Raw genomic sequence first — 19,383 nt, forward strand, 5'->3', positions numbered from 1 at the left:
TCAGTTGTTTAATTAGAGGTGTTTCCTTTGTTTTCACTGCACTGTCACAATGATTCTTTCTCTGTTTGAAGTGTTTGTCGTGCACACACACACTCACACATGCACACACACGCACACACACACATCTGTATAGAGTAGACTAGCAGTATTATGGCTCTTACACTTTTTGCACTGTAGAAAGTCATTGTCTAACAGGTGTTTCCTGAGGGAGAAAAAAACGAAAAAACTTTTAACCTAGTTCGAAACGGAGAACTCACTCTTATATCAATGGCGTAGGTCTTCTCCCAACCTTTGACCCTTGGCGAGATCCGATCCAAGAACTTCTCCAAGAAACACAAGATCTCAACTCGGGTGTCCCGCAGCTGCAGAGAGATGTTTTCTATCAACATTAGAACTTTTAAATTAGCTGGATATAAAAAAGAAAGAAAATAAGAGATTGCTCCTTGATATCTACCCCGTCTGAGGCCAGGGACTTCCTGAGGAAGATGAGCAGTCCATAGTCTTTGGAGAACAACAAGGATGTCTGTAAAGCTTCGAGATAAAGATTCAAAGGTGGAGTCAGTGAGAAAGTATGCGTATCACAATACCATCGATCACACAATGAGAGCAGCATTGCAATTGTTATATGAATGCATCTGTAAAATGTGTAAGTATCTATGCTTGGTAATATGAACATATTCTATGTGCTGCATAAGGTATGGGATGGTGTGAAGTAAAGAGCTGGGGAATAACAAGACATGGAGGGGGTCTTTGGTTTAACATCCGACAAACCTCTGTTGCAAATCCACTGTGAATAGTTTTAATTAGAGAACACTTAATCCCTGCTTTTGGATTTTTATTTACCAGTTTAATATTACAGACTACCTGTGGAGTAAAGCAACCAACCGAGTGGTTTGTTTTATCGTGTTGAGAGACTGAGTGTCACCGCCCACCACAGTGAGTTTTGGCGGACGAGGCTGATGTCGTACACGCAAACTAAAATAAAAAAAAAAGATATTCATCGACAATATTGAAATACTTTCTGCACGACGAACTGATAAATAGCTTCTAAAGAAACACAGAGCAATATATCCTTCAAGGTGTGTAACGCACGTTGGCAGCAAATGCGTTATTAAAATGAAATGGCCAGATTGTTAATGGAGTTTGGCGGGGGTTCAATGTGCTCCTCTGAGATACTGAGAGCAGTGTGTTTGATGGACTCTTACCAAGTTCACTCTCGGTTGGTGTTAGCATGCACTCCTGTCCCAAGTCACCCACAATATCGTGACATTTCAAAGCCGCAGCTCGACTGTCTTCGTCTGAGAGTGATTCGTGAAGTTTGAGGAGAAGCCCGTGGGTCCCTCCGCCAGCGCTGCTGTGAAGAGAAGACATGACTGCAACCCAGAGCTAAGCTAACATTAGCATCACTAGTGCCACATTACTTTATCTCAGGAATATACAACCACTAGACATAGACTGAACTCCTGCTATTAGCTGAACAACTCCACTGTCAAGAGACTCAGCTCATTCAATTCAATCTCACACCAGGAAGCATAAGGAGAGGATACACGCTAATTGTGCTTCAAAATAAAAGCCCTGACGACAAAGGTCTTCAGTTGAATGTACCCTCGAGAGGCCACTTGCTCACTTTTGCATTGTTGTGGTAGACCCATTACAGTAAATCTACATTACAGTAAATCTGTCTTATTTGGAAGATCTAACTGCACGCTTGCTAATATTTCTTCGTTGACATTCGTGAAGTCAATGGTTTTCAGAAGTTTTTAACTATGGTGTATTTGACATTTTTCGAGTTTTATTTCGGAATGTTCGCCGGAAAATGATAGATTATTGTGTCTACAATTAATCTTGTCAATTTGTAACTTTATGGTTGAGATATACAGGCCTACATGAATGACTGACTATACACTGCCCTCCGGTGGTCGTAACTAAATTGCAGTTTTCCCCAAAGATTTTAATTTAAACTGGCATACCATAGGCTATGATTAATCATATTCTATTATTAGGGGGCCAAGCCCGAGCAGGAGCTGGGACCGCGTTTTGCACAGCAACGCGGTTCCCAAGCCCTGCGGGGCAGGGAACCCTATTGTTTTAGTGGCGATTATTAGGGGGCCAAGCCCGAGCAGGAGCTGGGACCGCGTTTTGCACAGCAACGCGGTTCCCAAGCCCTGCGGGGCAGGGAACCCTATTGTTTTTGTGGCGATTATTATTATTAGGGGGCCAAGCCCGAGCAGGCTGGGACCGCTGTATGCAAAGCAACGCGGTTCCCAAGCCCTGCGGGGCAGGGAACCCTATTGTTTTTGTAAGGATTATTATTCTTATTTGTCGCCGCTAGAACTGCGTCCACAGCCCAAACCGTAAAGGGTGCAGACATGCCAATTGCATGACTAGATCCAGGTCCGTGAAATCTCAGCATACAACAAAATTCAGACATGCCGGCCACTAGGTGGCGCTACACCAAGGAAAACGCGTTTGGGGTCATAACTCCCACACCGAACGTCCCACAGTCAAAAACTTTATATCCACAGATGCACTGGAGTCAGCTGCATCATTTGGCATAGGCCACGCCCATTTGCGATATTATAGATTTTTCGCAAAATCGCGAAAACTGAAAAACATATTTTTCGCTACTCCTCCCACAATCTTTGGACAATTGACACCAAACTTTGCACAGAACATCTACCGACCCACACGGAAAGAAATTATCACACAGAATTTTGATCCGACCATCGATAACGAAACGGTAGCGCTTTGAATATTTGTTGATTAGCTACGTTTTACGTAGAAATTCATAAATCCAAAATCATAAGTCGGATCAAGTCCAAATTCTAGACATATGTTGGGGCTACCCTTAATTGCGTTCAATAAAAAATTTGAACATTTTCGCCATAAGGGGGCGCCATAAATTAGGAAATTTTATATCTCCTAATTGGCAGGAGGAATTTTCTTAAAACTCACGGGAAACCATCAAGGGGCATACACGAGTCTATATAAAAAATATGGCCAAGAAATAGTAATGTTTAAGGGACTTTTTAATAAAATTAGATTTTTTTTTTCCGTCAAAGAAAAAAGGCGGGAATGTTAGCATGTCCATTGACATTACATTGTGCAATTAGCTCCGGCGGCCATTTTGTCAAGGCTGACAATCTGCTTTTGCTCATAACTCGCCAACCAAACATCGCACATTAAAAAACTTGACATCCACTTGTTCTGTGAATTGAGCTGCATCGTTCCACCGTGGCAGTTTTGCGAAATTCATCCGTAAACAGCGATACCTATACAACTCCCGCACCGAACATCCCACGGTCAAAAACTTTACATCCGCAGATTCTGCGGAGTGAGCGGCCGGCGCGGCGGTTGACGACGAGTTGCGTCGGAGGCTTGGCCCCCGGTAAAAACTGCTTGCAGTTCTAGTTATTATTATTATTTGTACCTCCCTAAAACTGCGTGCACAGCCCAAACCGTAAAGGGTGCAGACATGCCAATTGCATGACTAGATCCAGGTCCGCCCGGACTACGCATACGACAAAAATTCAGACATGCCGGCCACTAGGTGGCGCTACAACGAAGGAAAACGCGTTTGGGGTCATAACTCCCACACCGAACGTCCCACAGTCAAAAACTTTATATCCACATATGCACTGGAGTCAGCTGCATCATTTGGCATAGGCCACGCCCATTTGCGATATTATAGATTTTTCGCAAAATCGCGAAAACTGCAAAACTGACTTTTCGCTACTCCTCCCACAATTTTTGGACAATTGACACCAAACTTTGCACAGAACATCTACCGACCCACACGGAAAAAAATCACTTAAAAGAATTTTGATCCGACCATCGATAACGAAACGGTAGCGTTTTAAATATTTGTTGATTAGCTACGTTTTACGAAAAAATTCATAAATCCAAAATCATAAGTCGGATCAAGTCCAAATTTTAGACATATGTTGGGGCTACCCTTAATTGCGTTCAATAAAAAATTTGGAGAATTTTGCCATAAGGGGGCGCCATAAATTAGGAAATTTTATATCTCCTAATTGGCCAGAGGAATTTTCTTAAAACTCTCGGGAAACCATCAAGGGGCATACCCAAGTCTATATGAAAAATATGGCCAAGAAATAGTAATGTTTAAGGGACTTTTTAATAAAATTAGATTTTTTTTTTTCCGTCAAAGAAAAAAGGCGGGAATGTTAGCATGTCCATTGACATTACATTGTGCAATTAGCTCCGGCGGCCATTTTGTCAAGGCTGACAATCTGCTTTTGCTCATAACTCGCCAACCACACATCGCACATTAAAAAACTTGACATCCACTTGTTCTGTGAATTGAGCTGCATCGTTCCACCGTGGCAGTTTCGCGAAATTCATCCATAAACAGCGATACCTATTGACGACGAGTTGCGTCGGAGGCTTGGCCCCCGGTCAAAACTGCTTGCAGTTCTAGTTATTAGGGGGCCAAGCCCGAGCAGGGAGCTGGGACCGCGTTTTGCACAGCAACGCGGTTCCCAAGCCCTGCGGGGCAGGGAACCCTATTGTTTTTGTGGCGATTATTATTAGGGGGCCAAGCCCGAGCAGGCTGGGACCGCTGTATGCAAAGCAACGCGGTTCCCAAGCCCTGCGGGGCAGGGAACCCTATTGTTTTTGTAAGGATTGTTATTAGGGGGCCAAGCCCGAGCAGGAGCTGGGACCGCGTTTTGCACAGCAACGCGGTTCCCAAGCCCTGCGGGGCAGGGAACCCTATTGTTTTAGTGGCGATTATTAGGGGGCCAAGCCCGAGCAGGAGCTGGGACCGCGTTTTGCACAGCAACGCGGTTCCCAAGCCCTGCGGGGCAGGGAACCCTATTGTTTTTGTAAGGATTATTAGGGGGCCAAGCCCGAGCAGGAGCTGGGACCGCGTTTTGCACAGCAACGCGGTTCCCAAGCCCTGCGGGGCAGGGAACCCTATTGTTTTAGTGGCGATTTTTTTTATTATTAGGGGGCCAAGCCCGAGCAGGAGCTGGGACCGCGTTTTGCACAGCAACGCGGTTCCCAAGCCCTGCGGGGCAGGGAACCCTATTGTTTTAGTGGCGATTATTATTATTATACTTACCTCCCTAAAACTGTGTCCACAGCCCAAACCGTAAAGGGTGCAGACATGCCAATTGCATGACTAGATCCAGGTCCGTCCGGACTACGCAGACAAAAAAATTCAGACATGCCGGCCACTAGGTGGCGCTACACCAAGGAAAACGCGTTTGGGGTCATAACTCCCACACCGAACCTCCCACAGTCAAAAACTTTATATCCACAGATTCACTGGAGTCAGCTGCATCATTTGGCATAGGCCACGCCCATTTGCGATATTATAGATTTTTCGCAAAATCGCGAAAACTGCAAAACTGACTTTTCGTTACTCCTCCCACAATTTTTGGACAATTGACACCACAGTTTGCACAGAACATCTACCGACCCACACGGAAAGAAATCATTCGAAAGAATTGTGATCCGACCATCGATAACGAAACGGTAGCGTTTTAAATATTTGTTGATTAGCTACGTTTGACGAAAAAATTCATAAATCCAAAATCATAAGTCGGATCAAGTCCAAATTTTAGACATGTGTTGGGGCTACCCTTAATTGCGTTCAATAAAAAATTTGGAGAATTTTGCCATAAGGGGGCGCCATAAATTAGGAAATTTTATATCTCCTAATTGGCCAGAGGAATTTTCTTAAAACTCACGGGAAACCATCAAGGGGCATACCCAAGTCTATATGAAAAATATGGCCAAGAAATAGTAATGTTTAAGGGACTTTTTAATAAAATTTGATTTTTTTTTTTCCATCAAAGAAAAAAGGGCGGGAATGTTAGCATGTCCATTGACATTACATTGTGCAATTAGCTCCGGCGGCCATTTTGTCAAGGCTGACAATCTGCTTTTGCTCATAACTCGCCAACCACACATCGCACATTAAAAAACTTGACATCCACTTGTTCTGTGAATTGAGCTGCATCGTTCCACCGTGGCACTTCCGCGAAATTCATCCGTAAACAGCGATACCTATACAACTCCCGCACCGAACATCCCACGGTCAAAAACTTTACATCCGCAGATTCTGCGGAGTGAGCGGCCGGCGCGGCGGTTGACGACGAGTTGCGTCGGAGGCTTGGCCCCCGGTAAAAACTGCTTGCAGTTCTAGTTATTATTATACTTACCCTCCTGAAAGTGTGTCCACAGCCCAAACCGTAAAGGGTGCAGACATGCCAATTGCATGACTAGATCCAGGTCCGTCCGGACTACGCAGACAACAAAATTCAGACATGCCGGCCACTAGGTGGCGCTACACCAAAGAAAACGCGTTCGGGGCCATAACTCCCACACCGAACGTCCCACAGTCAAAAACTTTATATCCACAGATGCACTGGAGTCAGCTGCATCATTTGGCATAGGCCACGCCCATTTGCGATATTATAGATTTTTTGCAAAATGGCGAAAACTGCAAAACTGACTTTTCGCTACTCCTCCCACAATTTTTGGACAATTGACACCAAAGTTTGCACAGAACATCTACCGACCCACACGGAAAGAAATCATACGAAAGAATTTTGATCCGACCATGGATAACGAAACGGTAGCGTTTTAAATATTTGTTGATTAGCTACGTTTTACGAAAAAATTCATAAATCCAAAATCATAAGTCGGATCAAGTCCAAATTTTAGACATATGTTGGGGCTACCCTTAATTGCGTTCAATAAAAAAATTGGACATTTTCGCCATAAGGGGGCGCCATAAATTAGGAAATTTCATATCTCCTAATTGGCCAGAGGAAATTTCTTAAAACTCACGGGAAAGCATCAAGGGGCATACACGACTCTATATAAAAAATATGGCCAAGAAATATTAATGTGTAAGGGACTTTTTAATAAAATTAGATATTTTTTTTTTCCGTCAAAGAAAAAAGGCGGGAATGTTAGCATGTCCATTGACATTACATTGTGCAATTAGCTCCGGCGGCCATTTTGTCAAGGCTGACAATCTACTTTTGCTCATAACTCGCCAACCACACATCGCACATTAAAAAACTTGACATGCACTTGTTCTGTGAATTGAGCTGCATCGTTCCACCGTGGCAGTTTCGCAAAATTCATCCATAAACAGCGATACCTATACAACTCCCGCACCGAACATCCCACGGTCAAAAACTTTACATCCACAGGTTCTGTGGAGTGAGCGGCAGGCACGGCGCTTGACGACGAGTTGCGTCGGAGGCTTGGCCCCCGGTAAAAACTGCTTGCAGTTCTAGTTATTATTATTATTATTTGTAGTCATCTAAAACTGCGTGCACAGCCCAAACCGTAAAGGGCGCAGACATGCCAATTGCATGACTAGATCCAGGTCCGGGCCGTGTACGCATACAAAAAAATTCAGACATGCCGGCCACTAGGTGGCGCTACAACGAAGGAAAACGCGTTTGGGGTCATAACTCCCACACCGAATGTCCCACAGTCAAAAACTTTATATCCACAGATGCACTGGAGTCAGCTGCATCATTTGGCCTAGGCCACGCCCATTTGCGATATTATAGATTTTTCGCAAAATCGCGAAAACTGCAAAACATATTTTTCGCTACTCCTCCCATATTTTTTGGACAATTGACACCAAACTTTGCACAGAACATCTACCGACCCACACGGAAAAAAATCACTTAAAATAATTTTGATCCGACCATCGATAACGAAACGGTAGCATTTTAAATATTTGTTGATTAGCTACGTTTTACGAAAAAATTCATAAATCCAAAATCATAAGTCGGATCAAGTCCAAATTTTAGACATATGTTGGGGCTACCCTTAATTGCGTTCAATAAAAAATTTGGAGAATTTTGCCATAAGGGGGCGCCATAAATTAGGAAATTTTATATCTCCTAATTGGCCGGAGGAATTTTCTTAAAACTCACGGGAAACCATCAAGGGGCATACCCAAGTCTATATGAAAAATATGGCCAAGAAATAGTAATGTTTAAGGGACTTTTTAATAAAATTAGATTTTTTTTTTTCCGTCAAAGAAAAAAGGCGGGAATGTTAGCATGTCCATTGACATTACATTGTGCAATTAGCTCCGGCGGCCATTTTGTCAAAGCTGACAATCTGCTTTTGCTCATAACTCGCCAACCACACATCGCACATTAAAAAACTTGACATCCACTTGTTCTGTGAATTGAGCTGCATCGTTCCGCCGTGGCACTTTCGCAAAATTCATCCGTAAACAGCGATACCTATACAACTCCCGCACCGAACAACCAACGGTCAAAAACTTTACATCCGCAGATTCTGCGGAGTGAGCGGCCGGCGCGGCGGTTGACGACGAGTCGCGTCGGAGGCTTGGCCCCCGGTAAAAACTGCTTGCAGTTCTAGTTAGGGGGCCAAGCCCGAGCAGGAGCTGGGACCGCGTTTTGCACAGCAACGCGGTTCCCAAGCCCTGCGGGGCAGGGAACCCTATTGTTTTTGTAAGGATTATTATTATTTTAATTTTTCTCCGAGTAAAAGTGGTGCTGCAGCCCAAACCGTAAAGGGTTGGGACATGCCACTTGCATGACTAGTTCAGACCCCCGGCCTCTCGGCCTACAGAAAAATTCAGACATGCCGGCCACTAGGTGGCGCTACACCAAGGAAAACGCGTTTGGGGTCATAACTCCCACACCGAACGTCCCACAGCCAAAAACTTTATATCCACATATTCACTGGAGTCAGCTGCATCATTTGACATAGGCCACGCCCATTTGCGATATTATAGATTTTTCGCAAAATTGCGAAAACTGCAAAACATATTTTTCGCTACTCCTCCCACAATTTTTGGACAATCGACACCAAACTTTGCACAGAACATCTACCGACCCACCCGGAAAGAAATCATACGAAAGAATTTTGATCCGACCATGGATAACGAAACGGTAGCGTTTTAAATATTTGTTGATTAGCTACGTTTTACGAAAAAATTCATAAATCCAAAATCATAAGTCGGATCAAGTCCAAATTTTAGACATATGTTGGGGCTACCCTTAATTGCGTTCAATAAAAAATTTGGAGAATTTCGCCATAAGGGGGCGCCATGAATTAGGAAATTTTATATCTCCTAATTGGCCAAAGGAATTTTCTTAAAACTCACGGGAAACCATCAAGGGGCATACCCGAGTCTATATAAAAAATATGGCCAAGAAATAGTAATGTTTAAGGGACTTTTTAATAAAATTTAAAAAAAAAAATTCCGTCAAAGAAAAAAGGCGGGAATGTTAGCATGTCCATTGACATTACATTGTGCAATTAGCTCCGGCGGCCATTTTGTCAAGGCTGACAATCTGCTTTTGCTCATAACTCGCCAACCACACATCGCACATTAAAAAACTTGACATCCACTTGTTCTGTGAATTGAGCTGCATCGTTCCACCGTGGCACTTTCGCGAAATTCATCCGTAAACAGCGATACCTATACAACTCCCGCACCGAACATCCCACGGTCAAAAACTTTACATCCGCAGATTCCGCGGAGTGAGCGGCCGGCGCGGCGCTTGACGACGAGTTGCGTCGGAGGCTTGGCCCCCGGTAAAAACTGCTTGCAGTTCTAGTTATTATTATTATACTTCGCCGCATAAAACTGTGTCCACAGCCCAAACCGTAAAGGGTTGGGACATGCCACTTGCATGACTAGTTCAGACCCCCGGCCTCTCGGCCTACAAAAAAATTCAGACATGCCGGCCACTAGGTGGCGCTACACCAAAGAAAACGCGTTTGGGGTCATAACTCCCACACCGAACGTCCCACAGTCAAAAACTTTATATCCACATATGCACTGGAGTCAGCTGCATCATTTGGCATAGGCCACGCCCATTTGCGATATTATAGATTTTTCGCAAAATCGCGAAAACTGCAAAACATATTTTTCGCTACTCCTCCCACAATTTTTGGACAATTGACACCAAAGTTTGCACAGAACATCTACCAAACCACACGGAAAAAAATCATTCGAAAGAATTGTGATCCGACCATCGATAACGAAACGGTAGCGTTTTAAATATTTGTTGATTAGCTACGTTTTACGAAAAAATTAATAAATCCAAAATCATAAGTCAGATCAAGTCCAAATTTTAGACATATGTTGGGGCTACCCTTAATTGCGTTCAATAAAAAATTCGGAAATTTTCGCCATAAGGGGGCGCCATAAATTAGGAAATTTCATATCTCCTAATTGGCCAGAGGAATTTTCTTACAACTCACGGGAAACCATCAAGGGGCATACACGAGTCTATATGAAAAATATGGCCAAGAAATAGTAATGTTTAAGGGACTTTTTAATAAAATTAGATTTTTTTTTTTCCGTCAAAGAAAAAAGGCGGGAATGTTAGCATGTCCATTGACATTACATTGTGCAATTAGCTCCGGCGGCCATTTTGTCAAGGCTGACAATCTGCTTTTGCTCATAACTCGCCAACCACACATCGCACATTAAAAAACTTGACATCCACTTGTTCTGTGAATTGAGCTGCATCGTTCCACCGTGGCACTTTCGCGAAATTCATCCGTAAACAGCGATACCTATACAACTCCCGCACCGAACATCCCACGGTCAAAAACTTTACATCCGCGGATTCTGCGGAGTGAGCGGCCGGCGCGGCGGTTGACGACGAGTTGCGTCGGAGGCTTGGCCCCCGGTAAAAACTGCTTGCAGTTCTAGTTATTATTATTTTAATTTTTCTCCGAGTAAAAGTGGTGCTGCAGCCCAAACCGTAAAGGGTTGGGACATGCCACTTGCATGACTAGTTCAGACCCCCGGCCTCCCGGCCTACAACAAAATTCAGACATGCCGGCCACTAGGTGGCGCTACAACGAAGGAAAACGCGTTTGGGGTCATAACTCCCACACCGAACGTCCCACAGTCAAAAACTTTATATCCACAGATGCACTGGAGTCAGCTGCATCATTTGGCATAGGCCACGCCCATTTGCGATATTATAAATTTTTCGCAAAATCGCAAAAAATTAAAAACATATTTTTCGCTACTCCTCCCATATTTTTTGGACAATTGACACCAAACTTTGCACAGAACATCTACCGACCCACACGGAAAGAAATCATACGAAAGAATTTTGATCCGACCATGGATAACGAAACGGTAGCGTTTTAAATATTTGTTGATTAGCTACGTTTTACGAAAAAATTCATAAATCCAAAATCATAAGTCGGATCAAGTCCAAATTTTAGACATATGTTGGGGCTACCCTTAATTGCGTTCAATAAAAAAATTGGACATTTTCGCCATAAGGGGGCGCCATAAATTAGGAAATTTTATATCTCCTAATTGGCCAGAGGAATTTTCTTAAAACTCACGGTAAAACATCAAGGGGCAAACACGAGTCTATAGAAAAAATATGGCCAAGAAATAGTAATGTTTAAGGGACTTTTTAATAAAATTAGATTTTTTTTTTTCCGTCAAAGAAAAAAGGCGGGAATGTTAGCATGTCCATTGACATTACATTGTGCAATTAGCTCCGGCGGCCATTTTGTCAAGGCTGACAATCTACTTTTGCTCATAACTCGCCAACCACACATCGCACATTAAAAAACTTGACATCCACTTGTTCTGTGAATTGAGCTGCATCGTTCCACCGTGGCACTTTCGCGAAATTCATCCGTAAACAGCGATACCTATACAACTCCCGCACCGAACATCCCACGGTCAAAAACTTTACATCCGCAGATTCTGCGGAGTGAGCGGCCGGCGCGGCGGTTGACGACGAGTTGCGTCGGAGGCTTGGCCCCCGGTAAAAACTGCTTGCAGTTCTAGTTATTAGGGGGCCAAGCCCGAGCAGGAGCTGGGACCGCGTTTTGCACAGCAACGCGGTTCCCAAGCCCTGCGGGGCAGGGAACCCTATTGTTTTAGTGGCGATTGTTATTATTATTATTTGTCGCGCGCAAAACTGTGTGCACAGCCCAAACCGTAAAGGGTGCAGACATGCCAATTGCATGACTAGATCCAGGTCCGTGGTCATTCAGCAGACAAAAAAATTCAGACATGCCGGCCACTAGATGGCGCTACAACGAAGGAAAACGCGTTTGGGGTCATAACTCCCACACCGAACGTCCCACAGTCAAAAACTTTATATCCACATATGCACTGGAGTCAGCTGCATCATTTGGCATAGGCCACGCCCATTTGCGATATTATAGATTTTTCGCAAAATCGCGAAAACTGAAAAACATATTTTTCGCTACTCCTCCCACAATTTTTGGACAATTGACACCAAACTTTGCACAGAACATCTACCGACCCACACGGAAAAAACTTGTGCTAAAGCATTTTGATCCGACCATGGATAGAGAAACGGTAGCGTTTTAAATATTTGTTGATTAGCTACATTTTACGTAGAAATTCATAAATCCAAAATCATAAGTCGGATCAAGTCCAAATTTTAGACATATGTTGGGGCTACCCTTAATTGCGTTCAATAAAAAAATTGGAGAATTTTGCCATAAGGGGGCGCCATAAATTAGGAAATTTCATATCTCTTAATTGGCCAGAGGAAATTTCTTAAAACTCACGGGAAACCATCAAGGGGCATACACGAGTCTATATAAAAAATATGGCCAAGAAATATTAATGTGTAAGGGACTTTTTAATAAAATTTGATTTTTTTTTTTTCCATCAAAGAAAAAAGGCGGGATGCTAATCTCAGCTAGCATGTCCATTGACATTACATTGTACAATTAGCTCCGGCCGCCATTTTAATCTGCTTTTGCTCATAACTCGCCAACCGAACATCCCACGGACAAAAACTTTACATCCACAGATTCTGTGAAGTGAGCGGCCGGCGCGGCGGTTGACGACGAGTTGCGTCGGAGGCTTGGCCCCCGGTCAAAACTGCTTGCAGTTCTAGTTATTATTATTATTTGTAGTCATCTAAAACTGCGTGCACAGCCCAAACCGTAAAGGGCGCAGACATGCCAATTGCATTACTAGATCCAGGTCCGGGCCGTGTACGCATACAAAAAAATTCAGACATGCCGGCCACTAGGTGGCGCTACAACGAAGGAAAACGCGTTTGGGGTCATAACTCCCACACCGAGCGTCCCACAGTCAAAAACTTTATATCCACAGATGCACTGGAGTCAGCTGCATCATTTGGCATAGGCCACGCCCATTTGCGATAATATAGATTTTTCGCAAAATCGCGAAAAATGCAAAACATATTTTTCGCTACTCCTCCCATATTTTTTGGACAATTGACACCAAACTTTGCACAGAACATCTACCGACCCACACGGAAAAAAATCACTTAAAATAATTTTGATCCGACCATCGATAACGAAACGGTAGCATTTTAAATATTTGTTGATTAGCTACGTTTTACGAAAAAATTCATAAATCCAAAATCATAAGTCGGATCAAGTCCAAATTCTAGACATATGTTGGGGCTACCCTTAATTGCGTTCAATAAAAAATTTGGAGAATTTTGCCATAAGGGGGCGCCATAAATTAGGAAATTTTATATCTCCTAATTGGCCGGAGGAATTTTCCTAAAACTCACGGGAAACCATCAAGGGGCATACCCAAGTCTATATGAAAAATATGGCCAAGAAATAGTAATGTTTAAGGGACTTTTTAATAAAATTAGATTTTTTTTTTTCCGTCAAAGAAAAAAGGCGGGAATGTTAGCATGTCCATTGACATTACATTGTGCAATTAGCTCCGGCGGCCATTTTGTCAAAGCTGACAATCTGCTTTTGCTCATAACTCGCCAACCACACATCGCACATTAAAAAACTTGACATCCACTTGTTCTGTGAATTCAGCTGCATCGTTCCACCGTGGCACTTTCGCGAAATTCATCCGTAAACAGCGATACCTATACAACTCCCGCACCGAACAACCAACGGTCAAAAACTTTACATCCGCAGATTCTGCGGAGTGAGCGGCCGGCGCGGCGGTTGACGACGAGTTGCGTCGGAGGCTTGGCCCCCGGTAAAAACTGCTTGCAGTTCTAGTTAGGGGGCCAAGCCCGAGCAGGAGCTGGGACCGCGTTTTGCACAGCAACGCGGTTCCCAAGCCCTGCGGGGCAGGGAACCCTATTGTTTTAGTGGCGATTATTATTATTATTATACTTCGCCGCATAAAACTGTGTCCACAGCCCAAACCGTAAAGGGTTGGGACATGCCACTTGTATGACTAGTTCAGACCCCCGGCCTCTCGGCCTACAAAAAAATTCAGACATGCCGGCCACTAGGTGGCGCTACAACGAAGGAAAACGCGTTTGGGGCCATAACTCCCACACCGAACGTCCCACAGTCAAAAACTTTATATCCACAGATGCACTGGAGTCAGCTGCATCATTTGGCATAGGCCACGCCCATTTGCGATATTATAGATTTTTCGCAAAATCGCGAAAACTGCAAAACTGACTTTTCGTTACTCCTCCCACAATTTTTGGACAATTGACACCAAAGTTTGCACAGAACATCTACCGACCCACACGGAAAAAAATCATTCGAAAGAATTTTGATCCGACCATTGATAACGAAACGGTAGCGTTTTAAATATTTGTTGATTAGCTACGTTTTACGTAGAAATTCATAAATCCAAAATCATAAGTCGGATCAAGTCCAAATTTTAGACATATGTTGGGGCTACCCTTAATTGCGTTCAATAAAAAAATTGGACATTTTCGCCATAAGGGGGCGCCATAAATTAGGAAATTTCATATCTCCTAATTGGCCAGAGGAAATTTCTTAAAACTCACGGGAAACCATCAAGGGGCATACACGACTCTATATAAAAAATATGGCCAACAAATATTAATGTGTAAGGGACTTTTTAATAAAATGAGATTTTTTTTTTTCTGTCAAAGAAAAAAGGCGGGAATGTTAGCATGTCCATTGACATTACATTGTGCAATTAGCTCCGGCGGCCATTTTGTCAAGGCTGACAATCTGCTTTTGCTCATAACTCGCCAACCACACATCGCACATTAAAAAACTTGACATCCACTTGTTCTGTGAATTGAGCTGCATCGTTCCACCGTGGCACTTTCGCGAAATTCATCCGTAAACAGCGATACCTATACAACTCCCGCACCGAACATCCCACGGTCAAAAACTTTACATCCGCAGATTCCGCGGAGTGAGCGGCAGGCGCGGCGGTTGACGACGAGTTGCGTCGGAGGCTTGGCCCCCGGTAAAAACTGCTTGCAGTTCTAGTTATTCTTTTTATTTGTCTCGGAAAAACGGTGTAAAACTGGTGCTGCAGCCCAAACCGTAACGGGTTGGGACATGCCACTAGCATCATTAGTTCAGACCCCCGGCCTCTCAGCCCACAAAAAAATTCAGACATGCCGGCCACTAGGTGGCGCTACAACGAAGGAAAACGCGTTTGGGGTCATAACTCCCACACCGAACGTCCCACAGTCAAAAACTTTATATCCAAATATGCACTGGAGTCAGCTGCATCATTTGGCATAGGCCACGCCCATTTGCGATATTATAGATTTTTCGCAAAATCGCGAAAACTGAAAAACTGACTTTTCGCTACTCCTCCCACAATTTTTGGACAATTGACACCAGACTTTGCACAGAACATCTACCGACCCACACGGAAAGAAATCATTCGAAAGAATTGTGATCCGACCATCGATAACGAAACGGTAGCGTTTTAAATATTTGTTGATTAGCTACGTTTTACGAAAAAATTCATAAATCCAAAATCATAAGTCGGATCAAGTCCAAATTTTAGACATATGTTGGGGCTACCCTTAATTGCGTTCAATAAAAAAATTGGACATTTTCGCCATAAGGGGGCGCCATAAATTAGGAAATTTCATATCTCCTAATTGGCCAGAGGAAATTTCTTAAAACTCACGGGAAACCATCAAGGGGCATACACGACTCTATATAAAAAATATGGCCAAGAAATATTAATGTGTAAGGGACTTTTTAATAAAATTAGATATTTTTTTTTTCCGTCAAAGAAAAAAGGCGGGAATGTTAGCATGTCCATTGACATTACATTGTGCAATTAGCTCCGGCGGCCATTTTGTCAAGGCTGACAATCTGCTTTTGCTCATAACTCGCCAACCACACATCGCACATTAAAAAACTTGACATCCACTTGTTCTGTGAATTGAGCTGCATCGTTCCACCGTGGCACTTTCGCGAAATTCATCCGTAAACAGCGATACCTATACAACTCCCGCACCGAACATCCCACGGTCAAAAACTTTACATCCGCGGATTCTGCGGAGTGAGCGGCCGGCGCGGCGGTTGACGACGAGTTGCGTCGGAGGCTTGGCCCCCGGTAAAAACTGCTTGCAGTTCTAGTTATTATTATTAGGGGGCCAAGCCCGAGCAGGAGCTGGGACCGCGTTTTGCACAGCAACGCGGTTCCCAAGCCCTGCGGGGCAGGGAACCCTATTGTTTTAGTAAGGATTATTATTTGTAGTCACCTAAAACTGTGTCCACAGGCCAAACCGTAAAGGGTGCAGACATGCCAATTGCATGACTAGATCCAGGTCCGGGCCGTGTACGCATACAAAACTATTCAGACATGCCGGCCACTAGGTGGCGCTACACCAAAGAAAACGCGTTTGGGGCCATAACTCCCACACCGAAACTCCCACAGTCAAAAACTTTATATCCACATATTCACTGGAGTCAGCTGCATCTTTTGGCATAGGCCACGCCCATTTGCGATATTATAGATTTTTCGCAAAATCGCGAAAACTGAAAAACATATTTTTCGCTACTCCTCCCACAATTTTTGGACAATTGACACCAAAGTTTGCACAGCACATCTACCGACCCACACGGAAAGAAATCATGCTAATGCATTTTGATCCGACCATGGATAACGAAACGGTAGCGCTTTGAATATTTAGTGATTAGCTACGTTTTACGTAGAAATTCATAAATCCAAAATCATAAGTCGGATCAAGTCCAAATTTTAGACATATGTTGGGACTACCCTTAATTGCGTTCAATAAAAAATTTGGAAATTTTCGCCATAAGGGGGCGCCATAAATTAGGAAATTTCATATCTCCTAATTGGCCAGAGGAAATTTCTTAAAACTCACGGGAAACCATCAAGGGGCATACACGAGTCTATATAAAAAATATGGCCAAGAAATAGTAATGTGTAAGGGACTTTTTAATAAAATTTGATATTTTTTTTTCCGTCAAAGAAAAAAGGCGGGAATGTTAGCATGTCCATTGACATTACATTGTGCAATTAGCTCCGGCGGCCATTTTGTCAAGGCTGACAATCTACTTTTGCTCATAACTCGCCAACCACACATCGCACATTAAAAAACTTGACATGCACTTGTTCTGTGAATTGAGCTGCATCGTTCCACCGTGGCAGTTTCGCAAAATTCATCCATAAACAGCGATACCTATACAACTCCCGCACCGAACATCCCACGGTCAAAAACTTTACATCCGCAGGTTCTGTGGAGTGAGCGGCAGGCACGGCGCTTGACGACGAGTTGCGTCGGAGGCTTGGCCCCCGGTAAAAACTGCTTGCAGTTCTAGTTATTATTATTATTATTAGGGGGCCAAGCCCGAGCAGGAGCTGGGACCGCGTTTTGCACAGCAACGCGGTTCCCAAGCCCTGCGGGGCAGGGAACCCTATTGTTTTTGTAAGGATTGTTAGGGGGCCAAGCCCGAGCAGGAGCTGGGACCGCGTTTTGCACAGCAACGCGGTTCCCAAGCCCTGCGGGGCAGGGAACCCTATTGTTTTTGTGGCGATTATTAGGGGGCCAAGCCCGAGCAGGAGCTGAGACCGCGTTTTGCACAGCAACGCGGTTCCCAAGCCCTGCGGGGCAGGGAACCCTATTGTTTTAGTAAGGATTATTATTTGTAGTCACCTAAAACTGTGTCCACAGGCCAAACCGTAAAGGGTGCAGACATGCCAATTGCATGACTAGATCCAGGTCCGGGCCGTGTACGCATACAAAACTATTCAGACATGCCGGCCACTAGGTGGCGCTACACCAAAGAAAACGCGTTTGGGGCCATAACTCCCACACCGAAACTCCCACAGTCAAAAACTTTATATCCACATATTCACTGGAGTCAGCTGCATCTTTTGGCATAGGCCACGCCCATTTGCGATATTATAGATTTTTCGCAAAATCGCGAAAACTGAAAAACATATTTTTCGCTACTCCTCCCACAATTTTTGGACAATTGACACCAAAGTTTGCACAGCACATCTACCGACCCACACGGAAAGAAATCATGCTAATGCATTTTGATCCGACCATGGATAGAGAAACGGTAGCGTTTTAAATATTTGTTGATTAGCTACGTTTTACGTAGAAATTCATAAATCCAAAATCATAAGTCGGATCAAGTTCAAATTTTAGACATATGTTGGGGCTACCCTTAATTACGTTCAAAAAAAAAATTGGAAATTTTCGCCATAAGGGGGCGCCATAAACTAGGGAATTTTATATCTCCTAATTGGCCAAAGGAATTTTCTTAAAACTCACGGGAAACCATCAACGGGCGTACCCGAGTCTATATGAAAAATATGGCCAAGAAATAGTAATGTTTACGGGACTTTTTAATAAAATTAGATTTTTTCTTTTCCGTCAAAGAAAAAAGGCGGGAATGTTAGCATGTCCATTGACATTACATTGTGCAATTAGCTCCGGCGGCCATTTTGTCAAGGCTGACAATCTGCTTTTGCTCATAACTCGCCAACCAAACATCGCACTTTAAAAAACTTGACATCCACTTGTTCTGTGAATTGAGCTGCATTGTTCTACCGTGGCACTTTCGCGAAATTCATCCGTAAACAGCGATACCTATACAACTCCCGCACCGAACATCCCACGGTCAAAAACTTTACATCCACGGATTCCGTGGAGTGAGCGGCCGGCGCGGCGGTTGACGACGAGTTGCGTCGGAGGCTTGGCCCCCGGTCAAAACTGCTTGCAGTTCTAGTTATTAGGGGGCCAAGCCCGAGCAGGAGCTGGGACCGCGTTTTGCACAGCAACGCGGTTCCCAAGCCCTGCGGGGCAGGGAACCCTATTGTTTTTGTAAGGATTATTATTATTATTTTAATTTTTCTCCGAGTAAAAGTGGTGCTGCAGCCCAAACCGTAAAGGGTTGGGACATGCCACTTGCATGAGTAGTTCAGACCCCCGGCCTCCCGGCCTACAACAAAATTCAGACATGCCGGCCACTAGGTGGCGCTACAACAAAGGAAAACGCGTTTGGGGTCATAACTCCCACACCGAACGTCCCACAGTCAAAAACTTTATATCCACAGATGCACTAGAGTCAGCTGCATCATTTGGCATAGGCCACGCCCATTTGCGATATTATAGATTTTTCGCAAAATCGCAAAAACTTCAAAAC

At 43.9% G+C, this 19,383-nt stretch overlaps 1 protein-coding gene across 1 annotated transcript in view; it reads right to left on the minus strand.

Annotated features, from left to right (window-relative positions):
* The window catches only part of prkdc (protein kinase, DNA-activated, catalytic subunit), a gene marked incomplete at its 3' end in the record, with an annotated part of 34,063 nt that extends 32,619 nt beyond the window's left edge, over nt 1-1,444 (minus strand). The window contains exons 1-3 of the mRNA XM_080050289.1: nt 1,206-1,444; nt 455-531; nt 258-362 (exon numbers count right to left, since the gene is read on the minus strand). Coding sequence (XP_079906415.1) covers nt 258-362; nt 455-531; nt 1,206-1,371 — 348 coding nt within the window. The 5' untranslated portion in view covers nt 1,372-1,444. The remainder of the gene's footprint in view (nt 1-257; nt 363-454; nt 532-1,205) is intronic.
* Between the last annotated feature and the right edge of the window lie 17,939 nt (nt 1,445-19,383).

The sequence above is a fragment of the Ammodytes marinus genome (assembly GCF_949987685.1).
Source record: "Ammodytes marinus genome assembly, chromosome: 21".
NCBI lineage: Eukaryota > Metazoa > Chordata > Actinopteri > Uranoscopiformes > Ammodytidae > Ammodytes > Ammodytes marinus.